The sequence below is a fragment of the Scyliorhinus torazame genome, chromosome 29, assembly GCF_047496885.1.
Source record: "Scyliorhinus torazame isolate Kashiwa2021f chromosome 29, sScyTor2.1, whole genome shotgun sequence".
NCBI lineage: Eukaryota > Metazoa > Chordata > Chondrichthyes > Carcharhiniformes > Scyliorhinidae > Scyliorhinus > Scyliorhinus torazame.
In genome coordinates this window covers 29,001,081-29,028,441 of record NC_092735.1, presented here as the reverse complement: position 1 = coordinate 29,028,441, position 27,361 = coordinate 29,001,081, and the positions used below count along the sequence as shown (strand labels likewise).

Below are 27,361 nucleotides of genomic sequence, written 5' to 3'. Positions count from 1 at the left end.
TTTGATGTGGACAGTGTCGAGGGAGCTTTACTCTGTGTCTAACCCCATGCTGTACCTGTCCTGGGAGTGTTTGATGGGGACAGTGTAGAGGGAGCTTTACTCTGTATCTAACCCCGTGCTGTACCTGTCCTGGGAGTGTTTGATGGGGACAGTGTAGAGCGAGCTTTACTCTGTATCTAAACCCGTGCTGTACCTGTCCTGGGAGTGTTTGATGGGGACAGTGTAGAGGGAGCTTTACTCTGTATCTAACCCCGTGCTGTACCTGTCCTGGGACTGTTTGATGGGGACAGTGTAGAGGGAGCTTTACTCTGTATCTAACCCCGTGCTGTACCTGTCCTGGGAGTGTTTGATGGGGACAGTGTAGAGGGAGCTTTACTCTGTATCTAACCCCGTGCTGTACCTGTCCTGGGAGTGTTTGATGGGGACAGTGTAGAGGGAGCTTTACTCTGTATCTAACCCCGTGCTGTACCTCTCTTGGGAGTGTTTAATGGGGACAGCGTAGAAGGAGCTTTACTCTCTATCTAGCCCCGTGCTGTACCTGTCCTGGGAGTGTTTGATGGGGACAGTGTAGAGCGAGCTTTACTCTGTATCTAACCCCGTGCTGTACCTGTCCTGGGAGTGTTTGATGGGGACAGTGTAGAGGGAGCTTTACTCTGTATCTAACCCTGTGCTGTACCTGTCCTGGGAGTGTTTGATGGGGACAGTGTAGAGGGAGCTTTACTCTGTATCTCACCCCGTGCTGTACCTGTCCTGGGAGTGTTTGATGGAGACAGTGTAGAGCGAGCTTTACTCTGTATCTAACCCCGTGCTGCACCTGTCCTGGGAGTGTTTGATGTGGACAGTGTCGAGGGAGCTTTACTCTGTGTCTAACCCCATGCTGTACCTGTCCTGGGAGTGTTTGATGGGGACAGTGTAGAGGGAGCTTTACTCTGTATCTAACCCCGTGCTGTACCTGTCCTGGGACTGTTTGATGGGGACAGTGTAGAGCGAGCTTTACTCTGTATCTAACCCCGTGCTGTACCTGTCCTGGGAGTGTTTGATGGGGACAGTGTAGAGGGAGCTTTACTCTGTATCTAACCCCGTGCTGTACCTGTCCTGGGAGTGTTTGCTGGGGACAGTGTAGAGGGAGCTTTACTCTGTATCTAACCCCGTGCTGTACCTGTCCTGGGAGTGTTTGCTGGGGACAGTGTAGAGGGAGCTTTACTCTGTATCTAACCCTGTGCTGTACCTGTCCTGGGAGTGTTTGATGGGGACAGTGTAGAGGGAGCTTTACTCTGTATCTAACCCCGTGCTGTACCTGTCCTGGGTGTGTTTAATGGGGACAGTGTAAAAGGAGCTTTACTCTCCATCGAGCCCCGTGCTGTACCTGTCCTGGGAGTGTTTGATGGGGACAGTGTAGAGCGAGCTTTACTCTGTGTCTAACCCCGTGCTGTACCTGTCCTGGGAGTGTTTGATGGGGACAGTGTAGAGCGAGCTTTACTCTGTATCTAACCCCGTGCTGCACCTGTCCTGGGAGTGTTTGATGTGGACAGTGTCGAGGGAGCTTTACTCTGTATCTAACCCTGTGCTGCACCTGTCCTGGGAGTGTTTGATGGGGACAGTGTAGAGGGAGCTTTATTCTGTATCAAACCCCGTGCTGTACCTGTCCTGGGAGTGTTTGATGGGGACAGTGTAGAGGCAGCTTTACTCTGTATCGAACCCCATGCTGTACCTGTCCTGGGACTGTTTGATGGGGACAGTGTAGAGGGAGCTTTACTCTGTATCTAACCCCGTGCTGTACCTGTCCTGGGAGTGTTTGATGGGGACAGTGTAGAGGGAGCTTTACTCTGTATCTAACCCCGTCTGTACCTGTCCTGGGAGTGTTTGATGGGGACAGTGTAGAGGGAGCTTTACTCTGTATCTAACCCCGTGCTGTACCTGTCCTGGGAGTGTTCAGTGGGGACAGTGTAGAGGGAGATTTACTCTGTATCTACCCCCGTGCTGTATCTGTCCTGGGAGTGTTTGATGGAGACAGTGTAGAGGGAGCTTTACTCTGTATCTAACCCCGTGCTGTACCTGCCCTGGGTGTGTTTGATGGGGACAGTGTAGAGGGAACTTTACTCTGTATCTAACCCCGTGCTGTACCTGCCCTGGGAGTGTTTGATGGGGACAGTGTAGAGGGAGCTTTACTCTGTATCTAACCCCGTGCTGTACCTGTCCTGGGAGTGTTTGATGGGGATGGTGTAGAGGGAGCTTTACTCTGTATCTAACCCCGTGCTGTACATGTCCTGGGAGTGTTTGATGGGGACAGTGTAGAGGGAGCTTTACTCTGTATCTAACCCCGTGCTGTACATGTCCTGGGAGTGTTTGATGGGGACAGTGTAGAAGGAGCTTTACTCTGTATCTCACCCCGTGCTGTACCTGTCCTGGGAGAGTTGGATGGGGACAGTGTAGAGGGAGCTTTACTCTGTATCTAACCCCGTGCTGTACCTGTCCTGGGAGTGTTTGATGGAGACAGTGTAGAGCGAGCTTTACTCTGTATCTAACCCCGTGCTGCACCTGTCCTGGGAGTGTTTGATGTGGACAGTGTCGAGGGAGCTTTACTCTGTGTCTAACCCCATGCTGTACCTGTCCTGGGAGTGTTTGATGGGGACAGTGTAGAGGGAGCTTTACTCTGTATCTAACCCCGTGCTGTACCTGTCCTGGGACTGTTTGATGGGGACAGTGTAGAGCGAGCTTTACTCTGTATCTAACCCCGTGCTGTACCTGTCCTGGGAGTGTTTGATGGGGACAGTGTAGAGGGAGCTTTACTCTGTATCTAACCCCGTGCTGTACCTGTCCTGGGAGTGTTTGCTGGGGACAGTGTAGAGGGAGCTTTACTCTGTATCTAACCCCGTGCTGTACCTGTCCTGGGAGTGTTTGCTGGGGACAGTGTAGAGGGAGCTTTACTCTGTATCTAACCCTGTGCTGTACCTGTCCTGGGAGTGTTTGATGGGGACAGTGTAGAGGGAGCTTTACTCTGTATCTAACCCCGTGCTGTACCTGTCCTGGGTGTGTTTAATGGGGACAGTGTAAAAGGAGCTTTACTCTCCATCGAGCCCCGTGCTGTACCTGTCCTGGGAGTGTTTGATGGGGACAGTGTAGAGCGAGCTTTACTCTGTGTCTAACCCCGTGCTGTACCTGTCCTGGGAGTGTTTGATGGGGACAGTGTAGAGCGAGCTTTACTCTGTATCTAACCCCGTGCTGCACCTGTCCTGGGAGTGTTTGATGTGGACAGTGTCGAGGGAGCTTTACTCTGTGTCTAACCCCATGCTGTACCTGTCCTGGGAGTGTTTGATGGGGACAGTGTAGAGGGAGCTTTACTCTGTATCTAACCCCGTGCTGTACCTGTCCTGGGAGTGTTTGATGGGGACAGTGTAGAGCGAGCTTTACTCTGTATCTAAACCCGTGCTGTACCTGTCCTGGGAGTGTTTGATGGGGACAGTGTAGAGGGAGCTTTACTCTGTATCTAACCCCGTGCTGTACCTGTCCTGGGACTGTTTGATGGGGACAGTGTAGAGGGAGCTTTACTCTGTATCTAACCCCGTGCTGTACCTGTCCTGGGAGTGTTTGATGGGGACAGTGTAGAGGGAGCTTTACTCTGTATCTAACCCCGTGCTGTACCTGTCCTGGGAGTGTTTGATGGGGACAGTGTAGAGGGAGCTTTACTCTGTATCTAACCCCGTGCTGTACCTCTCTTGGGAGTGTTTAATGGGGACAGCGTAGAAGGAGCTTTACTCTCTATCTAGCCCCGTGCTGTACCTGTCCTGGGAGTGTTTGATGGGGACAGTGTAGAGCGAGCTTTACTCTGTATCTAACCCCGTGCTGTACCTGTCCTGGGAGTGTTTGATGGGGACAGTGTAGAGGGAGCTTTACTCTGTATCTAACCCTGTGCTGTACCTGTCCTGGGAGTGTTTGATGGGGACAGTGTAGAGGGAGCTTTACTCTGTATCTCACCCCGTGCTGTACCTGTCCTGGGAGTGTTTGATGGAGACAGTGTAGAGCGAGCTTTACTCTGTATCTAACCCCGTGCTGCACCTGTCCTGGGAGTGTTTGATGTGGACAGTGTCGAGGGAGCTTTACTCTGTGTCTAACCCCATGCTGTACCTGTCCTGGGAGTGTTTGATGGGGACAGTGTAGAGGGAGCTTTACTCTGTATCTAACCCCGTGCTGTACCTGTCCTGGGACTGTTTGATGGGGACAGTGTAGAGCGAGCTTTACTCTGTATCTAACCCCGTGCTGTACCTGTCCTGGGAGTGTTTGATGGGGACAGTGTAGAGGGAGCTTTACTCTGTATCTAACCCCGTGCTGTACCTGTCCTGGGAGTGTTTGCTGGGGACAGTGTAGAGGGAGCTTTACTCTGTATCTAACCCCGTGCTGTACCTGTCCTGGGAGTGTTTGCTGGGGACAGTGTAGAGGGAGCTTTACTCTGTATCTAACCCTGTGCTGTACCTGTCCTGGGAGTGTTTGATGGGGACAGTGTAGAGGGAGCTTTACTCTGTATCTAACCCCGTGCTGTACCTGTCCTGGGTGTGTTTAATGGGGACAGTGTAAAAGGAGCTTTACTCTCCATCGAGCCCCGTGCTGTACCTGTCCTGGGAGTGTTTGATGGGGACAGTGTAGAGCGAGCTTTACTCTGTGTCTAACCCCGTGCTGTACCTGTCCTGGGAGTGTTTGATGGGGACAGTGTAGAGCGAGCTTTACTCTGTATCTAACCCCGTGCTGCACCTGTCCTGGGAGTGTTTGATGTGGACAGTGTCGAGGGAGCTTTACTCTGTGTCTAACCCCATGCTGTACCTGTCCTGGGAGTGTTTGATGGGGACAGTGTAGAGGGAGCTTTACTCTGTATCTAACCCCGTGCTGTACCTGTCCTGGGAGTGTTTGATGGGGACAGTGTAGAGCGAGCTTTACTCTGTATCTAAACCCGTGCTGTACCTGTCCTGGGAGTGTTTGATGGGGACAGTGTAGAGGGAGCTTTACTCTGTATCTAACCCCGTGCTGTACCTGTCCTGGGACTGTTTGATGGGGACAGTGTAGAGGGAGCTTTACTCTGTATCTAACCCCGTGCTGTACCTGTCCTGGGAGTGTTTGATGGGGACAGTGTAGAGGGAGCTTTACTCTGTATCTAACCCCGTGCTGTACCTGTCCTGGGAGTGTTTGATGGGGACAGTGTAGAGGGAGCTTTACTCTGTATCTAACCCCGTGCTGTACCTCTCTTGGGAGTGTTTAATGGGGACAGCGTAGAAGGAGCTTTACTCTCTATCTAGCCCCGTGCTGTACCTGTCCTGGGAGTGTTTGATGGGGACAGTGTAGAGCGAGCTTTACTCTGTATCTAACCCCGTGCTGTACCTGTCCTGGGAGTGTTTGATGGGGACAGTGTAGAGGGAGCTTTACTCTGTATCTAACCCTGTGCTGTACCTGTCCTGGGAGTGTTTGATGGGGACAGTGTAGAGGGAGCTTTACTCTGTATCTCACCCCGTGCTGTACCTGTCCTTGGACTGTTTGATGGGGACAGTGTAGAGGGAGCTTTACTCTGTATCTAACCCCGTGCTGTACCTGTCCTGGGAGTGTTTGATGGGGACAGTGTAGAGGGAGCTTTACTCTGTATCTAACCCCGTGCTGTACCTGTCCTGGGAGTGTTTGATGGGGACAGTGTAGAGGGAGCTTTACTCTGTATCTAACCCCGTGCTGTACCTGTCCTGGGAGTGATCAGTGGGGACAGTGTAGAGGGAGCTTTACTCTGTATCTATCCCCGTGCTGTATCTGTCCTGGGAGTGTTTGATGGAGACAGTGTAGAGGGAGCTTTACTCTGTATCTAACCCCGTGCTGTACCTGCCCTGGGAGTGTTTGATGGGGACAGTGTAGAGGGAGCTTTACTCTGTATCTAACCCCGTGCTGTACCTGTCCTGGGAGTGTTTGATGGGGACAGTGTAGAGGGAGCTTTACTCTGTATCTAACCCCGTGCTGTACCTGTCCTGGGAGTGTTTGATGGGGACAGTGTAGAGGGAGCTTTACTCTGTATCTAACCCCGTGCTGTACCTGTCCTGGGAGTGTTCAGTGGGGGCAGTGTAGAGGGAGCTTTACTCTGTATCTACCCCCGTGCTGTATCTGTCCTGGGAGTGTTTGATGGAGACAGTGTAGAGGGAGCTTTACTCTGTATCTAACCCCGTGCTGTACCTGCCCTGGGAGTGTTTGATGGGGACAGTGTAGAGGGAGCTTTACTCTGTATCTAACCCCGTGCTGTACCTGCCCTGGGAGTGTTTGATGGGGACAGTGTAGAGGGAGCTTTACTCTGTATCTAACCCCGTGCTGTACCTGTCCTGGGAGTGTTTGATGGGGACAGTGTAGAGGGAGCTTTACTCTTTATCTAACCCCGTGCTGTACCTGTCCTGGGAGTGTTTGATGGGGACAGTTTAGAGGGAGCTTTACTCTGTATCTAACCCCGTGCTGTACCTGTCCTGAGAGTGTTTGATGGGGATAGTGTGGAGGGAGCTTTACTCTGTATCTAACCCCGTGCTGTACCTGCCCTGGGAGTGTTTGATGGGGACAGTGTAGAGGGAGCTTTACTCTGTATCTAACCCCGTGCTGTACCTGCCCAGGGAGTGTTTGATGGGGACAGTGTAGAGGGAGCTTTACTCTGAATCTAACCCCGTGCTGTACCTGCCCTGGGAGTGTTTGATGGGGACAGTGTAGAGGGAGCTTTACTATGTATCTAACACCGTGCTGTACCTGCCCTGGGAGTGTTTGATGGGGACAGTGTAGAGAGAGCTTTACTCTGTATCTAACCCCGTGCTGTACCTGTCCTGGGAGTGTTTGATGGGGACAGTGTAGAGGGAGCTTTACTCTGTATCTAACCCCGTGCTGTACCTGTCCTGGGAGTGTTCAGTGGGGGCAGTGTAGAGGGAGCTTTACTCTGTATCTACCCCCGTGCTGTATCTGTCCTGGGAGTGTTTGATGGAGACAGTGTAGAGGGAGCTTTACTCTGTATCTAACCCCGTGCTGTACCTGCCCTGTGAGTGTTTGATGGGGACAGTGTAGAGGGAGCTTTACTCTGTATCTAACCCCGTGCTGTACCTGCCCTGGGAGTGTTTGATGGGGACAGTGTAGAGGGAGCTTTACTCTGTATCTAACCCCGTGCTGTACCTGTCCTGGGAGTGTTTGATGGGGACAGTGTAGAGGGAGCTTTACTCTTTATCTAACCCCGTGCTGTACCTGTCCTGGGAGTGTTTGATGGGGACAGTTTAGAGGGAGCTTTACTCTGTATCTAACCCCGTGCTGTACCTGTCCTGAGAGTGTTTGATGGGGATAGTGTGGAGGGAGCTTTACTCTGTATCTAACCCCGTGCTGTACCTGCCCTGGGAGTGTTTGATGGGGACAGTGTAGAGGGAGCTTTACTCTGTATCTAACCCCGTGCTGTACCTGCCCAGGGAGTGTTTGATGGGGACAGTGTAGAGGGAGCTTTACTCTGTATCTAACCCCGTGCTGTACCTGTCCTGGGAGTGTTTGATGGGGACAGTGTAGAGGGAGCTTTACTCTGTATCTAACCCCGTGCTGTACCTGCCCTGGGAGTGTTTGATGGGGACAGTGTAGAGGGAACTTTACTCTGTATCTAACGCCGTGCTGTACCTGCCCTGGGAGTGTTTGATGGGGACAGTGTACAGGGAGCTTTACTCTGTATCTAACCCCGTGCTGTACCTGTCCTGGGAGTGTTTGATGGGGACAGTGTAGAGGGAGCTTTACTCTGTATCTAACCCCGTGCTGTACCTGTCCTGGGAGTGTTTGATGGGGACAGTGTAGAGGGAGCTTTACTCTGTATCTAACCCCGTGCTGTACCTCTCCTGGGAGTGTTTAATGGGGACAGCGTAGAAGGAGCTTTACTCTCTATCTAGCCCCGTGCTGTACCTGTCCTGGGAGTGTTTGATGGGGACAGTGTAGAGCGAGCTTTACTCTGTATCTAACCCCGTGCTGTACCTGTCCTGGGAGTGTTTGATGGGGACAGTGTAGAGGGAGCTTTACTCTGTATCTAACCCTGTGCTGTACCTGTCCTGGGAGTGTTTGATGGGGACAGTGTAGAGGGAGCTTTACTCTGTATCTCACCCCGTGCTGTACCTCTCCTGGGAGTGTTTAATGGGGACAGCGTAGAAGGAGCTTTACTCTCTATCTAGCCCCGTGCTGTACCTGTCCTGGGAGTGTTTGATGGGGACAGTGGAGAGCGAGCTTTACTCTGTATCTAACCTCGTGCTGTGCCTGTCCTGGGAGTGTTTGATGGGGACAGTGTAGAGCGAGCTTTACTCTGTATCTAACCCTGTGCTGCACCTGTCCTGGGAGTGTTTGATGGGGACAGTGTAGAGGGAGCTTTACTCTGTATCTAACCCCGTGCTGTACCTGTCCTGGGAGTGTTTGATGGGGACAGTGTAGAGGGAGCTTTACTCTGTATCTAACCCCGTGCTGTACCTGTCCTTGGACTGTTTGATGGGGACAGTGTAGAGGGAGCTTTACTCTGTATCTAACCCCGTGCTGTACCTGTCCTGGGAGTGTTTGATGGGGACAGTGTAGAGGGAGCTTTACTCTGTATCTAACCCCGTGCTATACCTGTCCTGGGAGTGTTTGATGGGGACAGTGTAGAGGGAGCTTTACTCTGTATCTAACCCCGTGCTGTACCTGTCCTGGGAGTGATCAGTGGGGACAGTGTAGAGGGAGCTTTACTCTGTATCTATCCCCGTGCTGTATCTGTCCTGGGAGTGTTTGATGGAGACAGTGTAGAGGGAGCTTTACTCTGTATCTAACCCCGTGCTGTACCTGCCCTGGGAGTGTTTGATGGGGACAGTGTAGAGGGAGCTTTACTATGTATCTAACACCGTGCTGTACCTGCCCTGGGAGTGTTTGATGGGGACAGTGTAGAGGGAGCTTTACTCTGTATCTAACCCCGTGCTGTACCTGTCCTGGGAGTGTTTGATGGGGACAGTGTAGAGGGAGCTTTACTCTGTATCTAACCCCGTGCTGTACCTGTCCTGGGAGTGTTCAGTGGGGGCAGTGTAGAGGGAGCTTTACTCTGTATCTACCCCCGTGCTGTATCTGTCCTGGGAGTGTTTGATGGAGACAGTGTAGAGGGAGCTTTACTCTGTATCTAACCCCGTGCTGTACCTGCCCTGGGAGTGTTTGATGGGGACATTGTAGAGGGAGCTTTACTCTGTATCTAACCCCGTGCTGTACCTGCCCTGGGAGTGTTTGTTGGGGACAGTGTAGAGGGAGCTTTACTCTGTATCTAACCCCGTGCTGTACCTGTCCTGGGAGTGTTTGATGGGGACAGTGTAGAGGGAGCTTTACTCTTTATCTAACCCCGTGCTGTACCTGTCCTGGGAGTGTTTGATGGGGACAGTTTAGAGGGAGCTTTACTCTGTATCTAACCCCGTGCTGTACCTGTCCTGAGAGTGTTTGATGGGGATAGTGTGGAGGGAGCTTTACTCTGTATCTAACCCCGTGCTGTACCTGCCCTGGGAGTGTTTGATGGGGACAGTGTAGAGGGAGCTTTACTCTGTATCTAACCCCGTGCTGTACCTGCCCAGGGAGTGTTTGATGGGGACAGTGTAGAGGGAGCTTTACTCTGTATCTAACCCCGTGCTGTACCTGTCCTGGGAGTGTTTGATGGGGACAGTGTAGAGGGAGCTTTACTCTGTATCTAACCCCGTGCTGTACCTGCCCTGGGAGTGTTTGATGGGGACAGTGTAGAGGGAACTTTACTCTGTATCTAACGCCGTGCTGTACCTGCCCTGGGAGTGTTTGATGGGGACAGTGTAGAGGGAGCTTTACTCTGTATCTAACCCCGTGCTGTACCTGTCCTGGGAGTGTTTGATGGGGACAGTGTAGAGGGAGCTTTACTCTGTATCTAACCCCGTGCTGTACCTGTCCTGGGAGAGTTGGATGGGGACAGTGTAGAGGGAGCTTTACTCTGTATCTAACCCCGTGATGTACATGTCCTGGGAGTGTTTGATGGAGACAGTGTAGAGCGAGCTTTACTCTGTATCTAACCCCGTGCTGCACCTGTCCTGGGAGTGTTTGATGTGGACAGTGTCGAGGGAGCTTTACTCTGTGTCTAACCCCATGCTGTACCTGTCCTGGGAGTGTTTGATGGGGACAGTGTAGAGGGAGCTTTACTCTGTATCTAACCCCGTGCTGCACCTGTCCTGGGAGTGTTTGATGGGGACGGTGGAGAGGGAGCTTTGCTCTGTATCTAACCTCGTGCTGTACCCGTCCTGGGAGTGTTTGATGGGGACAGTGTAGAGGGAGCTTTACTCTGTGTCTAACCCCATGCTGTACCTGTCCTGGGAGTGTTTAATGGGGACAGCGTAGAAGGAGCTTTACTCTCTATCTAGCCCCGTGCTGTACCTGTCCTGGGAGTGTTTGATGGGGACAGTGGAGAGCGAGCTTTACTCTGTATCTAACCCCGTGCTGTGCCTGTCCTGGGAGTGTTTGATGGGGACAGTGTAGAGCGAGCTTTACTCTGTATCTAACCCTGTGCTGCACCTGTCCTGGGAGTGTTTGATGGGGACAGTGTAGAGGGAGCTTTACTCTGTATCTAACCCCGTGCTGTGCCTGTCCTGGGAGTGTTTGATGGGGACAGTGTAGAGGGAGCTTTACTCTGTATCTAACCCCGTGCTGTACCTGTCCTTGGACTGTTTGATGGGGACAGTGTAGAGGGAGCTTTACTCTGTATCTAACCCCGTGCTGTACCTGTCCTGGGAGTGTTTGATGGGGACAGTGTAGAGGGAGCTTTACTCTGTATCTAACCCCGTGCTGTACCTGTCCTGGGAGTGTTTGATGGGGACAGTGTAGAGGGAGCTTTACTCTGTATCTAACCCCGTGCTGTACCTGTCCTGGGAGTGATCAGTGGGGACAGTGTAGAGGGAGCTTTACTCTGTATCTATCCCCGTGCTGTATCTGTCCTGAGAGTGTTTGATAGAGACAGTGTAGAGGGAGCTTTACTCTGTATCTAACCCCGTGCTGTACCTGCCCTGGGAGTGTTTGATGGGGACAGTGTAGAGGGAGCTTTACTATGTATCTAACACCGTGCTGTACCTGCCCTGGGAGTGTTTGATGGGGACAGTGTAGAGGGAGCTTTACTCTGTATCTAACCCCGTGCTGTACCTGTCCTGGGAGTGTTTGATGGGGACAGTGTAGAGGGAGCTTTACTCTGTATCTAACCCCGTGCTGTACCTGTCCTGGGAGTGTTCAGTGGGGACAGTGTAGAGGGAGCTTTACTCTGTATCTACCGCCGTGCTGTATCTGTCCTGGGAGTGTTTGATGGAGACAGTGTAGAGGGAGCTTTACTCTGTATCTAACCCCGTGCTGTACCTGCCCTGGGAGTGTTTGATGGGGACAGTGTAGAGGGAGCTTTACTCTGTATCTAACCCCGTGCTGTACCTGCCCTGGGAGTGTTTGATGGGGACAGTGTAGAGGGAGCTTTACTCTGTATCTAACCCTGTGCTGTACATGTCCTGGGAGTGTTTGATGGGGACAGTGTAGAGGGAGCTTTACTCTGTATCTAACCCCGTGCTGTACCTGTCCTGGGAGTGTTTGATGGGGACAGTTTAGAGGGAGCTTTACTCTGTATCTAACCCCGTGCTGTACCTGTCCTGAGAGTGTTTGATGGGGATAGTGTGGAGGGAGCTTTACTCTGTATCTAACCCCGTGCTGTACCTGCCCTGGGAGTGTTTGATGGGGACAGTGTAGAGGGAGCTTTACTCTGTATCTAACCCCGTGCTGTACCTGCCCTGGGAGTGTTTGATGGGGACAGTGTAGAGGGAGCTTTACTCTGTATCTAACCCCGTGCTGTACCTGTCCTGGGAGTGTTTGATGGGGACAGTGTAGAGGGAGCTTTACTCTGTATCTAACCCCGTGCTGTACCTGCCCTGGGAGTGTTTGATGGGGACAGTGTAGAGGGAACTTTACTCTGTATCTAACGCCGTGCTGTACCTGCCCTGGGAGTGTTTGATGGGGACAGTGTAGAGGGAGCTTTACTCTGTATCTAACCCCGTGCTGTACCTGTCCTGGGAGTGTTTGATGGGGACAGTGTAGAGGGAGCTTTACTCTGTATCTAACCCCGTGCTGTACCTGTCCTGGGAGAGTTGGATGCGGACAGTGTAGAGGGAGCTTTACTCTGTATCTAACCCCGTGATGTACATGTCCTGGGAGTGTTTGATGGAGACAGTGTAGAGCGAGCTTTACTCTGTATCTAACCCCGTGCTGCACCTGTCCTGGGAGTGTTTGATGTGTACAGTGTCGAGGGAGCTTTACTCTGTGTCTAACCCCATGCTGTACCTGTCCTGGGAGTGTTTGATGGGGACAGTGTAGAGGGAGCTTTACTCTGTATCTAACCCCGTGCTGCACCTGTCCTGGGAGTGTTTGATGGGGACGGTGTAGAGGGAGCTTTGCTCTGTATCTAACCTCGTGCTGTACCCGTCCTGGGAGTGTTTGATGGGGACAGTGTAGAGGGAGCTTTACTCTGTGTCTAACCCCATGCTGTACCTGTCCTGGGAGTGTTTGATGGGGACAGTGTAGAGGGAGCTTTACTCTGTATCTAACCCCGTGCTGTACCTGTCCTGGGACTGTTTGATGGGGACAGTGTAGAGGGAGCTTTACTCTGTATCTAACCCCGTGCTGTACCTGTCCTGGGAGTGTTTGATGGGGACAGTGTAGAGGGAGCTTTACTCTGTATCTAACCCCGTGCTGTACCTGTCCTGGGAGTGTTTGCTGGGGACAGTGTAGAGGGAGCTTTACTCTGTATCTAACCCCGTGCTGTACCTGTCCTGGGAGTGTTTGCTGGGGACAGTGTAGAGGGAGCTTTACTCTGTATCTAACCCTGTGCTGTACCTGTCCTGGGAGTGTTTGATGGGGACAGTGTAGAGGGAGCTTTACTCTGTATCTAACCCAGTGCTGTACCTGTCCTGGGAGTGTTTAATGGGGACAGTGTAGAAGGAGCTTTACTCTCTATCTAGCCCCGTGCTGTACCTGTCCTGGGAGTGTTTGATGGGGACAGTGTAGAGCGAGCTTTACTCTGTGTCTAACCCCGTGCTGTACCTGTCCTGGGAGTGTTTGATGGGGACAGTGTAGAGCGAGCTTTACTCTGTATCTAACCCTGTGCTGCACCTGTCCTGGGAGTGTTTGATGGGGACAGTGTAGAGGGAGCTTTACTCTGTATCTAACCCCGTGCTGTACCTGTCCTGGGAGTGTTTGATGGGGACAGTGTAGAGGGAGCTTTACTCTGTATCTAACCTCGTGCTGTACCTGTCCTTGGACTGTTTGATGGGGACAGTGTAGAGGGAGCTTTACTCTGTATCTAACCCCGTGCTGTACCTGTCCTGGGAGTGTTTGATGGGGACAGTGTAGAGGGAGCTTTACTCTGTATCTAACCCCGTGCTGTACCTGTCCTGGGAGTGTTTGATGGGGACAGTGTAGAGGGAGCTTTACTCTGTATCTACCCCCGTGCTGTACCTGTCCTGGGAGTGATCAGTGGGGACAGTGTAGAGGGAGCTTTACTCTGTATCTATCCCCGTGCTGTATCTGTCCTGGGAGTGTTTGATGGAGACAGTGTAGAGGGAGCTTTACTCTGTATCTAACCCCGTGCTGTACCTGCCCTGGGAGTGTTCAGTGGGGACAGTGTAGAGGGAGCTTTACTCTGTATCTACCCCCGTGCTGTATCTGTCCTGGGAGTGTTTGATGGAGACAGTGTAGAGGGAGCTTTACTCTGTATCTAACCCCGTGCTGTACCTGCCCTGGGAGTGTTTGATGGGGACAGTGTAGAGGGAGCTTTACTCTGTATCTAACCCCGTGCTGTACCTGCCCTGGGAGTGTTTGATGGGGACAGTGTAGAGGGAGCTTTACTCTGTATCTAACCCCGTGCTGTACCTGTCCTGGGAGTGTTTGATGGGGACAGTGTAGAGGGAGCTTTACTGTGTATCTAACCCCGTGCTGAACCTGTCCTGGGAATGTTTGATGGGGACAGTTTAGAGGGAGCTTTACTCTGTATCTAACCCCGTGCTGTACCTGTCCTGAGAGTGTTTGATGGGGATAGTGTGGAGGGAGCTTTACTCTGTATCTAACCCCGTGCTGTACCTGCCCTGGGAGTGTTTGATGGGGACAGTGTAGAGGGAGCTTTACTCTGTATCTAACCCCGTGCTGTACCTGCCCTGGGAGTGTTTGATGGGGACAGTGTAGAGGGAGCTTTACTCTGTATCTAACCCCGTGCTGTACCTGTCCTGGGAGTGTTTGATGGGGACGGTGTAGAGGGAGCTTTACTCTGTATCTAACACCGTGCTGTACCTGCCCTGGGAGTGTTTGATGGGGACAGTGTAGAGGGAACTTTACTCTGTATCTAACCCCGTGCTGTACCTGCCCTGGGAGTGTTTGATGGGGACAGTGTAGAGGGAGCTTTACTCTGTATCTAACCCCGTGCTGTACCTGTCCTGGGAGTGTTTGATGGGGACAGTGTAGAGGGAGCTTTACTCTGTATCTAACCCCGTGCTGTACCTGTCCTGGGAGAGTTGGATGGGGACAGTGTAGAGGGAGCTTTACTCTGTATCTAACCCCGTGCTGTACATGTCCTGGGAGTGTTTGATGGAGACAGTGTAGAGCGAGCTTTACTCTGTATCTAACCCCGTGCTGTACCTGTCCTGGGAGTGTTTGCTGGGGACAGTGTAGAGGGAGCTTTACTCTGTATCTAACCCCGTGCTGTACCTGTCCTGGGAGTGTTTGCTGGGGACAGTGTAGAGGGAGCTTTACTCTGTATCTAACCCTGTGCTGTACCTGTCCTGGGAGTGTTTGATGGGGACAGTGTAGCGGGAGCTTTACTCTGTATCTAACCCAGTGCTGTACCTGTCCTGGGAGTGTTTCATGGGGACAGTGGAGAGCGAGCTTTACTCTGTATCTAACCCCGTGCTGTGCCTGTCCTGGGAGTGTTTGATGGGGACAGTGTAGAGCGAGCTTTACTCTGTATCTAACCCTGTGCTGCACCTGTCCTGGGAGTGTTTGATGGGGACAGTGTAGAGGGAGCTTTACTCTGTATCTAACCCCGTGCTGTACCTGTCCTGGGAGTGTTTGATGGGGACAGTGTAGAGGGAGCTTTACTCTGTATCTAACCCCGTGCTGTACCTGTCCTTGGACTGTTTGATGGGGACAGTGTAGAGGGAGCTTTACTCTGTATCTAACCCCGTGCTGTACCTGTCCTGGGAGTGTTTGATGGGGACAGTGTAGAGGGAGCTTTACTCTGTATCTAACCCCGTGCTGTACCTGTCCTGGGAGTGTTTGATGGGGACAGTGTAAAGGGAGCTTTACTCTGTATCTAACCCCGTGCTGTACCTGTCCTGGGAGTGATCAGTGGGGACAGTGTAGAGGGAGCTTTACTCTGTATCTATCCCCGTGCTGTATCTGTCCTGGGAGTGTTTGATGGAGACAGTGTAGAGGGAGCTTTACTCTGTATCTAACCCCGTGCTGTACCTGCCCTGGGAGTGTTTGATGGGGACAGTGTAGAGGGAGCTTTACTATGTATCTAACACCGTGCTGTACCTGCCCTGGGAGTATTTGATGGGGACAGTGTAGAGGGAGCTTTACTCTGTATCTAACCCCGTGCTGTACCTGTCCTGGGAGTGTTTGATGGGGACAGTGTAGAGGGAGCTTTACTCTGTATCTAACCCCGTGCTGTACCTGTCCTGGGAGTGTTCAGTGGGGACAGTGTAGAGGGAGCTTTACTCTGTATCTACCCCCGTGCTGTATCTGTCCTGGGAGTGTTTGATGGAGACAGTGTAGAGGGAGCTTTACTCTGTATCTAACCCCGTGCTGTACCTGCCCTGGGAGTGTTTGATGGGGACAGTGTAGAGGGAGCTTTACTCTGTATCTAACCCCGTGCTGTACCTGCCCTGGGAGTGTTTGATGGGGACAGTGTAGAGGGAGCTTTACTCTGTATCTAACCCCGTGCTGTACATGTCCTGGGAGTGTTTGATGGGGACAGTGTAGAGGGAGCTTTACTCTGTATCTAACCCCGTGCTGTACCTGTCCTGGGAGTGTTTAATGGGGACAGTTTAGAGGGAGCTTTACTCTGTATCTAACCCCGTGCTGTACCTGTCCTGAGAGTGTTTGATGGGGATAGTGTGGAGGGAGCTTTACTCTGTATCTAACCCCGTGCTGTACCTGCCCTGGGAGTGTTTGATGGGGACAGTGTAGAGGGAGCTTTACTCTGTATCTAACCCCGTGCTGTACCTGCCCTGGGAGTGTTTGATGGGGACAGTGTAGAGGGAGCTTTACTCTGTATCTAACCCCGTGCTGTACCTGTCCTGGGAGTGTTTGATGGGGACAGTGTAGAGGGAGCTTTACTCTGTATCTAACCCCGTGCTGTACCTGCCCTGGGAGTGTTTGATGGGGACAGTGTAGAGGGAACTTTACTCTGTATCTAACGCCGTGCTGTACCTGCCCTGGGAGTGTTTGATGGGGACAGTGTAGAGGGAGCTTTACTCTGTATCTAACCCCGTGCTGTACCTGTCCTGGGAGTGTTTGATGGGGACAGTGTAGAGGGAGCTTTACTCTGTATCTAACCCCGTGCTGTACCTGTCCTGGGAGAGTTGGATGGGGACAGTGTAGAGGGAGCTTTACTCTGTATCTAACCCCGTGATGTACATGTCCTGGGAGTGTTTGATGGAGACAGTGTAGAGCGAGCTTTACTCTGTATCTAACCCCGTGCTGCACCTGTCCTGGGAGTGTTTGATGTGTACAGTGTCGAGGGAGCTTTACTCTGTGTCTAACCCCATGCTGTACCTGTCCTGGGAGTGTTTGATGGGGACAGTGTAGAGGGAGCTTTACTCTGTATCTAACCCTGTGCTGCACCTGTCCTGGGAGTGTTTGATGGGGACGGTGTAGAGGGAGCTTTGCTCTGTATCTAACCTCGTGCTGTACCCGTCCTGGGAGTGTTTGATGGGGACAGTGTAGAGGGAGCTTTACTCTGTGTCTAACCCCATGCTGTACCTGTCCTGGGAGTGTTTGATGGGGACAGTGGAGAGGGAGCTTTACTCTGTATCTAACCCCGTGCTGTACCTGTCCTGGGACTGTTTGATGGGGACAGTGTAGAGGGAGCTTTACTCTGTATCTAACCCCGTGCTGTACCTGTCCTGGGAGTGTTTGATGGGGACAGTGTAGAGGGAGCTTTACTCTGTATCTAACCCCGTGCTGTACCTGTCCTGGGAGTGTTTGCTGGGGACAGTGTAGAGGGAGCTTTACTCTGTATCTAACCCCGTGCTGTACCTGTCCTGGGAGTGTTTGCTGGGGACAGTGTAGAGGGAGCTTTACTCTGTATCTAACCCTGTGCTGTACCTGTCCTGGGAGTGTTTGATGGGGACAGTGTAGAGGGAGCTTTACTCTGTATCTAACCCAGTGCTGTACCTGTCCTGGGAGTGTTTAATGGGGACAGTGTAGAAGGAGCTTTACTCTCTATCTAGCCCCGTGCTGTACCTGTCCTGGGAGTGTTTGATGGGGACAGTGTAGAGCGAGCTTTACTCTGTGTCTAACCCCGTGCTGTACCTGTCCTGGGAGTGTTTGATGGGGACAGTGTAGAGCGAGCTTTACTCTGTATCTAACCCTGTGCTGCACCTGTCCTGGGAGTGTTTGATGGGGACAGTGTAGAGGGAGCTTTACTCTGTATCTAACCCCGTGCTGTACCTGTCCTGGGAGTGTTTGATGGGGACAGTGTAGAGGGAGCTTTACTCTGTATCTAACCCCGTGCTGTACCTGTCCTTGGACTGTTTGATGGGGACAGTGTAGAGGGAGCTTTACTCTGTATCTAACCCCGTGCTGTACCTGTCCTGGGAGTGTTTGATGGGGACAGTGTAGAGGGAGCTTTACTCTGTATCTAACCCCGTGCTGTACCTGTCCTGGGAGTGTTTGATGGGGACAGTGTAGAGGGAGCTTTACTCTGTATCTAACCCCGTGCTGTACCTGTCCTGGGAGTGATCAGTGGGGACAGTGTAGAGGGAGCTTTACTCTGTATCTACCCCCGTGCTGTATCTGTCCTGGGAGTGTTTGATGGAGACAGTGTAGAGGGAGCTTTACTCTGTATCTAACCCCGTGCTGTACCTGCCCTGGGAGTGTTTGATGGGGACAGTGTAGAGGGAGCTTTACTCTGTATCTAACCCCGTGCTGTACCTGCCCTGGGAGTGTTTGATGGGGACAGTGTAGAGGGAGCTTTACTCTGTATCTAACCCCGTGCTGTACCTGTCCTGGGAGTGTTTGATGGGGACAGTGTAGAGGGAGCTTTACTGTGTATCTAACCCCGTGCTGTACCTGTCCTGGGAGTGTTTGATGGGGACAGTTTAGAGGGAGCTTTACTCTGTATCTAACCCCGTGCTGTACCTGTCCTGAGAGTGTTTGATGGGGATAGTGTGGAGGGAGCTTCACTCTGTATCTAACCCCGTGCTGTACCTGCCCTGGGAGTGTTTGATGGGGACAGTGTAGAGGGAGCTTTACTCTGTATCTAACCCCGTGCTGTACCTGCCCTGGGAGTGTTTGATGGGGACAGTGTAGAGGGAGCTTTACTCTGTATCTAACCCCGTGCTGTACCTGTCCTGGGAGTGTTTGATGGGGACAGTGTAGAGGGAGCTTTACTCTGTATCTAACCCCGTGCTGTACCTGCCCTGGGAGTGTTTGATGGGGACAGTGTAGAGGGAACTTTACTCTGTATCTAACCCCGTGCTGTACCTGCCCTGGGAGTGTTTGATGGGGACAGTGTAGAGGGAGCTTTACTCTGTATCTAACCCCGTGCTGTACCTGTCCTGGGAGTGTTTGATGGGGACAGTGTAGAGGGAGCTTTACTCTGTATCTAACCCCGTGCTGTACCTGTCCTGGGAGAGTTGGATGGGGACAGTGTAGAGGGAGCTTTACTCTGTATCTAACCCCGTGCTGTACATGTCCTGGGAGTGTTTGATGGAGACAGTGTAGAGCGAGCTTTACTCTGTATCTAACCCCGTGCTGCACCTGTCCTGGGAGTGTTTGATGTGGACAGTGTCGAGGGAGCTTTACTCTGTGTCTAACCCCATGCTGTACCTGTCCTGGGAGTGTTTGATGGGGACAGTGTAGAGGGAGCTTTACTCTGTATCTAACCCCGTGCTGCACCTGTCCTGGGAGTGTTTGATGGGGACGGTGTAGAGGGAGCTTTGCTCTGTATCTAACCTCGTGCTGTACCCGTCCTGGGAGTGTTTGATGGGGACAGTGTAGAGGGAGCTTTACTCTGTGTCTAACCCCATGCTGTACCTGTCCTGGGAGTGTTTGATGGGGACAGTGTAGAGGGAGCTTTACTCTGTATCTAACCCCGTGCTGTACCTGTCCTGGGACTGTTTGATGGGGACAGTGTAGAGGGAGCTTTACTCTGTATCTAACCCCGTGCTGTACCTGTCCTGGGAGTGTTTGATGGGGACAGTGTAGAGGGAGCTTTACTCTGTATCTAACCCCGTGCTGTACCTGTCCTGGGAGTGTTTGCTGGGGACAGTGTAGAGGGAGCTTTACTCTGTATCTAACCCCGTGCTGTACCTGTCCTGGGAGTGTTTGCTGGGGACAGTGTAGAGGGAGCTTTACTCTGTATCTAACCCTGTGCTGTACCTGTCCTGGGAGTGTTTGATGGGGACAGTGTAGCGGGAGCTTTACTCTGTATCTAACCCAGTGCTGTACCTGTCCTGGGAGTGTTTAATGGGGACAGTGTAGAAGGAGCTTTACTCTCTATCTAGCCCCGTGCTGTACCTGTCCTGGGAGTGTTTGATGGGGACAGTGTAGAGCGAGCTTTACTCTGTGTCTAACCCCGTGCTGTACCTGTCCTGGGAGTGTTTGATGGGGACAGTGTAGAGCGAGCTTTACTCTGTATCTAACCCCGTGCTGCACCTGTCCTGGGAGTGTTTGATGTGGACAGTGTCGAGGGAGCTTTACTCTGTGTCTAACCCATGCTGTACCTGTCCTGGGAGTGTTTGATGGGGACAGTGTAGAGGGAGCTTTACTCTGTATCTAACCCCGTGCTGTACCTGTCCTGGGAGTGTTTGATGGGGACAGTGTAGAGTGAGCTTTACTCTGTATCTAACCCCGTGCTGTACCTGTCCTGGGACTGTTTGATGGGGACAGTGTAGAGGGAGCTTTACTCTGTATCTAACCCCGTGCTGTACCTGTCCTGGGAGTGTTTGATGGGGACAGTGTAGAGGGAGCTTTACTCTGTATCTAACCCCGTGCTGTACCTGTCCTGGGAGTGTTTGATGGGGACAGTTTAGGGGGAGCTTTACTCTGTATCTAACCCCATGCTGTACCTGTCCTGGGAGTGTTTGCTGGGGACAGTGTAGAGGGAGCTTTACTCTGTATCTAACCCTGTGCTGTACCTGTCCTGGGAGTGTTTGATGGGGACAGTGTAGAGGGAGCTTTACTCTGTATCTAACCCCGTGCTGTACCTGTCCTGGGAGTGTTTAATGGGGACAGCGTAGAAGGAGCTTTACTCTCTATCTAGCCCCGTGCTGTACCTGTCCTGGGAGTGTTTGATGGGGACAGTGTAGAGCGAGCTTTACTCTGTATCTAACCCCGTGCTGTACCTGTCCTGGGAGTGTTTGATGGGGACAGTGTAGAGCGAGCTTTACTCTGTATCTAACCCTGTGCTGCACCTGTCCTGGGAGTGTTTGATGGGGACAGTGTAGAGGGAGCTTTACTCTGTATCTAACCCCGTGCTGTACCTGTCCTGGGAGTGTTTGATGGGGACAGTGTAGAGGGAGCTTTACTCTGTATCTAACCCCGTGCTGTACCTGTCCTGGGACTGTTTGATGGGGACAGTGTAGAGGGAGCTTTACTCTGTATCTAACCCCGTGCTGTACCTGTCCTGGGAGTGTTTGATGGGGACAGTGTAGAGGGAGCTTTACTCTGTATCTAACCCCGTGCTGTACCTGTCCTGGGAGTGTTTGATGGGGACAGTGTAGAGGGAGCTTTACTCTGTATCTAACCCCGTGCTGTACCTGTCCTGGGAGTGTTCAGTGGGGACAGTGTAGAGGGAGCTTTACTCTGTATCTATCCCCGTGCTGTATCTGTCCTGGGAGTGTTTGATGGAGACAGTGTAGAGGGAGCTTTACTCTGTATCTAACCCCGTGCTGTACCTGCCCTGGGAGTGTTTGATGGGGACAGTGTAGAGGGAGCTTTACTCTGTATCTAACCCCGTGCTGTACCTGCCCTGGGAGTGTTTGATGGGGACAGTGTAGAGGGAGCTTTACTCTGTATCTAACCCCGTGCTGTACCTGTCCTGGGAGTGTTTGATGGGGACAGTGTAGAGGGAGCTTTACTCTGTATCTAACCCCGTGCTGTACCTGTCCTGGGAGTGTTCAGTGGGGACAGTGTAGAGGGAGCTTTACTCTGTATCTACCCCCGTGCTGTATCTGTCCTGGGAGTGTTTGATGGAGACAGTGTAGAGGGAGCTTTACTCTGTATCTAACCCCGTGCTGTACCTGCCCTGGGAGTGTTTGATGGGGACAGTGTAGAGGGAGCTTTACTCTGTATCTAACCCCGTGCTGTACCTGCCCTGGGAGTGTTTGATGGGGACAGTGTAGAGGGAGCTTTACTCTGTATCTAACCCCGTGCTGTACCTGTCCTGGGAGTGTTTGATGGGGACAGTGTAGAGGGAGCTTTACTCTGTATCTAACCCCGTGCTGTACCTGTCCTGGGAGTGTTTGATGGGGACAGTTTAGCGGGAGCTTTACTCTGTATCTAACCCCGTGCTGTACCTGTCCTGAGAGTGTTTGATGGGGATAGTGTGGAGGGAGCTTTACTCTGTATCTAACCCCGTGCTGTACCTGCCCTGGGAGTGTTTGATGGGGACAGTGTAGAGGGAGCTTTACTCTGTATCTAACCCCGTGCTGTACCTGCCCTGGGAGTGTTTGATGGGGACAGTGTAGAGGGAGCTTTACTCTGTATCTAACCCCGTGCTGTACCTGCCCTGGGAGTGTTTGATGGGGACAGTGTAGAGGGAGCTTTACTCTGTATCTAACCCCGTGCTGTACCTGTCCTGGGAGTGTTTGATGGGGACAGTGTCGAGGGAGCTTTACTCTGTATCTAACCCCATGCTGTACCTGTCCTGGGAGTGTTTGATGGGGACAGTGTAGAGGGAGCTTTACTCTGTATCTAACCCCGTGCTGTACCTGTCCTGGGAGTGTTTGATGGAGACAGTGTAGAGGGAGCTTTACTCTGTATCTAACCCCGTGCTGTACCTGTCCTGGGAGTGTTTGCTGGGGACAGTGTGGAGGGAGATTTACTCTGTATCTAACCCCGTGCTGTACCTGTCCTGGGAGTGTTTGCTGGGGACAGTGTAGAGGGAGCTTTACTCTGTATCTAACCCCGTGCTGTACCTGTCCTGGGAGTGTTTGCTGGGGACAGTGTAGAGGGAGCTTTACTCTGTATCTAACCCCGTGCTGTACCTGTCCTGGGAGTGTTTGCTGGGGACAGTGTAGAGGGAGCTATACTCTGTATCTAACCCCGGGCTGTACCTGTCCTGGGAGTGTTTGATGGGGACAGTGTAGGGGGAGCTTTACTCTGTATCTAACCCCGTGCTGTACCTGCCCTGGGAGTGTTTGATGGGGACAGTGTAGAGGGAGCTTTACTCTGTATCTAACCCCGTGCTGTACCTGTCCTGGGAGTGTTTGATGGGGACAGTGTAGAGGGAGCTTTACTCTGTATCTAACCCCGTGCTGTACCTGTCCTGGGAGTGTTTGCTGGGGACAGTGTAGAGGGTGCATAATCTGTATTTAACCCCGTGCTGTCTCTGTCCTGGGAGTGTTTGCTGTGGACAGTGTAGAGGGAGCTTTACTCGGTATCTAACCCCGTGCTGTACCTGTCCTGGGAGTGTTTGCTGGGGACAGTGTAGAGGGAGCTTTACTCTGTATCTAACCCCGCGCTGTACCTGCCCTGGGAGTGTTTGATGGGGACAGTGTAGAGGGAGCTTTACTCTGTATCTAACCCCGTGCTGTACCTGTCCTGGGAGTGTTTGATGGGGACAGTGTAGAGGGAGCTTTACTCTGTATCTAACCCCGTGCTGTACCTGCCCTGGGAGTGTTTGATGGGGACAGTGTAGAGGGAGCTTTACTCTGTATCTAACCCCGTGCTGTACCTGTCCTGGGAGTGTTTGATGGAGACAGTGTAGAGGGTGCATAATCTGTATTTAACCCCGTGCTGTGTCTGTCCTGGGAGTGTTTGCTGGGGACAGTGTAGAGGGAGCTTTACTCGGTATCTAACCCCGTGCTGTACCTGTCCTGGGAGTGTTTGCTGGGGACAGTGTAGAGGGAGCTTTACTCTGTATCTAACCCCGCGCTGTACCTGCCCTGGGAGTGTTTGATGGGGACAGTGTAGAGGGAGCTTTACTCTGTATCTAACCCCGTGCTGTACCTGTCCTGGGAGTGTGTGATGGGGACAGTGTAGAGGGAGCTTTACTCTGTATCTAACCCCGTGCTGTACCTGTCCTGGGAGTGTTTGATGGGGACAGTGTCGAGGGAGCTTTACTCTGTATCTAACCCTGTGCTGTACCTGTCCTGGGAGTGTTTGATGGGGACAGTGTAGAGGGAGCTTTACTCTGTATCTAACCCCGTGCTGTACCTGTCCTGGGAGTGTTTGATGGGGACAGTGTAGAGGGAGCTTTACTCTGTATCTAACCCCGTGCTGTACCTGTCCTGGGAGTGTTTGATGGGGACAGTGTAGAGGGAGCTTTACTCGGTATCTAACCTCGTGCTGTACCTGTCCTGGGAGTGTTTGATGGGGACAGTGTAGAGGGTGCATAATCTGTATCTAACCCCGTGCTGTGTCTGTCCTGGGAGTGTTTGATGGGGATAGTGTAGAGGGAGCTTTACTCTGTATCTAACCCCATGCTGTACCTGCCTGGGAGTGTTTGATGGGGACAGTGTAGAGGGAGCTTTACTCTGCATCTAACCCCATGCTTTACCTGTCCTGGGAGTATTTGATGGGGTAGTGTAATGGAAGCTTTACTCTGTATCTAACCCCGTGCTGTACCTGTCCTGGGAGTGTTTGATGGGGCTAGTGTAGAGGGAGCTTTACTCTGTATCTAACCCCGTCCTGTACCTGTCCTGGGAGTGTTTGATGGGGACAGTGTAGAGGGAGCTTTACTCTGTATCTAACCCTGTGCTGTACCTGTCCTGGGAGTGTTTGATGGGGACAGTGTAGAGGGAGCTTTACTCTGTATCTAACCCCGTGCTGTACCTGTCCTGGGAATGTTTGATGGGGACAGTGTAGAGGGAGCTTTACGCTGTATCTAACCCCGTGCTGTACCTGTCCTGGGAGTGTTTGATGTAGACAGTGTAGAGGAAGCTTTACTCAGTAACAGCTCTGGGAGTGTTCGGTTGGGCAGTATTGAGAGAGTATCGCTCTGTACCTAATCTCTGGGACAGTCAATAATGTCCCCATCTCTCCTTCACACAGTGCCGGTACATTACCTGTGACATTTCGATGCCTCGAAGAAAACTTGCACATTGACAAACGGGTGACCAGATTTGTGCTTCCAATTGGGGCCACTATAAACATGGATGGAACGGCCTTGTACGAGGCAGTGGCGGCCATCTTTATTGCCCAGATGAATGGGATAGTCCTGGACCCTGGGCAGATAATAACCGTGAGGTAAGTGCTCCTTTTCGCGGCAATCCCTTTCCCTCCCCTCTGATTTTATTCCTGCCTCACGGGATGTGGCCGCCACTGGGGCGGGTCCAGCATTTGTCTGCACATCCCTAATTGCCCTTGATCCGCGTGGGCTTGTTTCATTCAAAGGTAACATTTGGGTTTCTCCGGATTGGCTGCCCTCCTCTGGAATAAACCCCGCCTCTTCCCACAGAAAGAAGCGTTTGTATCGGATCATAGTCAGAGCCCACCTGGAAAACTGCAGCCAATCCCAGGCTCCACACCTCAGGAAGGATCTCTCTGGCCTTTGATTGGCCAGGGTCATTTGACCCATCGGGTCTGCCCTCCGAAAGAGCGATCTACCTCGGCCCACTCTCCTAACCTATTCCGGTGACCCCGCAACCCTACATTAACCTTTTGGACAACTGAAAGTGGTCAACCCACCTGAGCCGCACATCTCTGGACTGCAGGAAATAAAATTGCCCCAACATAAAGTGGAAATTTAGTCGGGCAGAACCTGAATTTTGTGCAAAAGAGAGACATGTCGCCGAAGCTTTTTGCCTCGCACTCATCAGGACAAATGCAAGAATGTTAAATTTCAAACAACAATTTATGGCGCAGGAGAACGGGATTGGTTGAGAAGCACACAGCCGTATTAGCAGGTCGATAGAGCCTACAGTCGAAGTGCAATTCATCCACCATTGGCACGATAGCCAATTCAGGCAAACCTAGAATGCAACGCAGGCGGTGACGCCACACACACACGCGCACCCAGATATTGCGCAGCTGTTAATGCTCTGCGCAGGACATGCGTCACCAGGGGACACTGGAGAAAGCAGAAGTCGGGACAAGTGGTTGGGGGTCACGTGAAGCCACAGCCAGAGGCCGGACAGCATGCAACCAAGAGCGTGTAAAAAAAATCACTGAAACGTGACCCATTGAAACCAGAAACATCTCGTGACCCTATTGCTCATCGAACAAGGGCTCAGGCACAGTCCAAACACAGCTCCCCTGTTGACAACCGGCGCCCTGAAAATCAGGGATAGAACTCACATTGTTTTACCAATCCTTGTTGGGCATTTGCGTTTGCAAAAGAACCCAACAGTCCTCGAGTGAGTCGCAAGCCCTCTGACTCAAAGGCCATCGTGCTCCCAATTGAGTCACAGTAATTATCACAGAATTTACAGGGCAGAAGGAGGCCATTCGGCCCATCGAGTCTGCACCGGCTCTTGGAAAGAGCACCCCGCCCAAGGTCAACACCTGCACCCTATCCCCAGAACCCAGCAACCCCACCCAACACTAAGGGCAATTTTGGACACTAAGGGCAATTTATCACGGCCAATCCACCTAAACTGCACATCTTTGGACTGTGGGAGGAAACCGGAGCACCCGGAGCAAACCCACGCACACACGGGGAGGATGTGCAGACCCCGCACAGACAGTGACCCAAGCCGGAATCGAACCTTGGACCCTGGAGCTGTGAAGCAATTGTGCTATCCACAATGCTACCGTGCTGCCCAATTGAGTGCAGCACAATGTTCTTCTTCGCATTTATTCCTAAAATGTGGATTCATCGTCCTCCATATTGCCTGGGCAGCACAGTAGCACAGCGGTCAGCACTGTGGCTTCACAACTCCAGGGTCCCAGGTTCGATTCCCCGCTGGGTCACTGTCTGTGCGGAGTCTGCACGTTCTCCCCGTGTGTGCGTGGGTTTCCTCCGGGTGCTCCAGTTTCCTCCCACAGTCCAAAGATGTGCAGGTTGGGTGGATTGGCCGTGCTAAATTATCCTTGGTGTCCAAAAAGGTTAGGTGGGGTTACGGGGATAGGGTGGAGGTGTGGGCTTAGGCAGGATGATCTTTCCATGGGCCGGTGCAGACTCGATGGGCCGAATGGCCTCCTTCTGCACTGTGAATTCTATGATATAACTCTGAGGCTTGCTCGATCATTTCAGAGGATGGTTCAGAGTTAACTGAGAATGAGGGTCACCAATAGATGGACACTGAATGAGAATGTCAGGTTTCCTATCTTAAAGACCATTAGTAAAAAGTTGGGATTTTAAGACAATCCGAGTGTTTCAAGGCCATTTTTGCTGAGACCCAGCTTGCAGTAGAAGATTTTAAAAATTCCAATTCTCCAGTTGTCCTGGTGGGATTTGTGTTCACGTTCCCTAGTGTGTCCTCCCAACGCAACTCTGCCAATGCGCTCCTGGCTGGTCTCCCACGTTCTGCCCTCCAGACTCGAGGACATCCGAAACTTTTATCGTACGTCCTCTGCTTTTCAGGTGTGGAATGATCTGCCTGAACCGGACGCAGCACAACACGTTTCACTGTACCTCGGTACACGTGACAGTAAATCGGAATCTCAATCTCTGCTGCGCGGCGTCGTAACTGGAACCAAGTCCCATTCACTAATCACCCCCTGTGCTGTCTGACCTCCTTTGTCACAGGGTTTTACAGCACAGATAGAGGCACTTTGGCCCAACGTCTCTGCACCAGCTTCGAGCCCCTATCTAATCCGTAGCCCCTATCGGTCCGTAGCCGTGTAAGGCTCTTGCGTTTCAAATGCGCATCTAAATGTTTCTTAAATGTTGTGAGGGTGCCCGCCTCTCCCACCCTTTCAGGCAGCGGGTTCCAGATTCCCATCTCTCCGTGAAAAGGTTTTTCCTCAAATTCCCTCTGATCTC

At 52.2% G+C, this 27,361-nt stretch overlaps 1 protein-coding gene across 1 annotated transcript in view; it reads left to right on the top strand.

The window, feature by feature from the left end:
* Positions 1-27,361, top strand: part of LOC140403978 (excitatory amino acid transporter 2-like) — a 189,899-nt gene that overhangs the window by 148,851 nt on the left and 13,687 nt on the right. Inside the window, exon 8 of the mRNA XM_072492288.1 lies at positions 24,487-24,681. Within this exon, the coding sequence (XP_072348389.1) occupies positions 24,487-24,681 (195 nt within the window). The remainder of the gene's footprint in view (positions 1-24,486; positions 24,682-27,361) is intronic.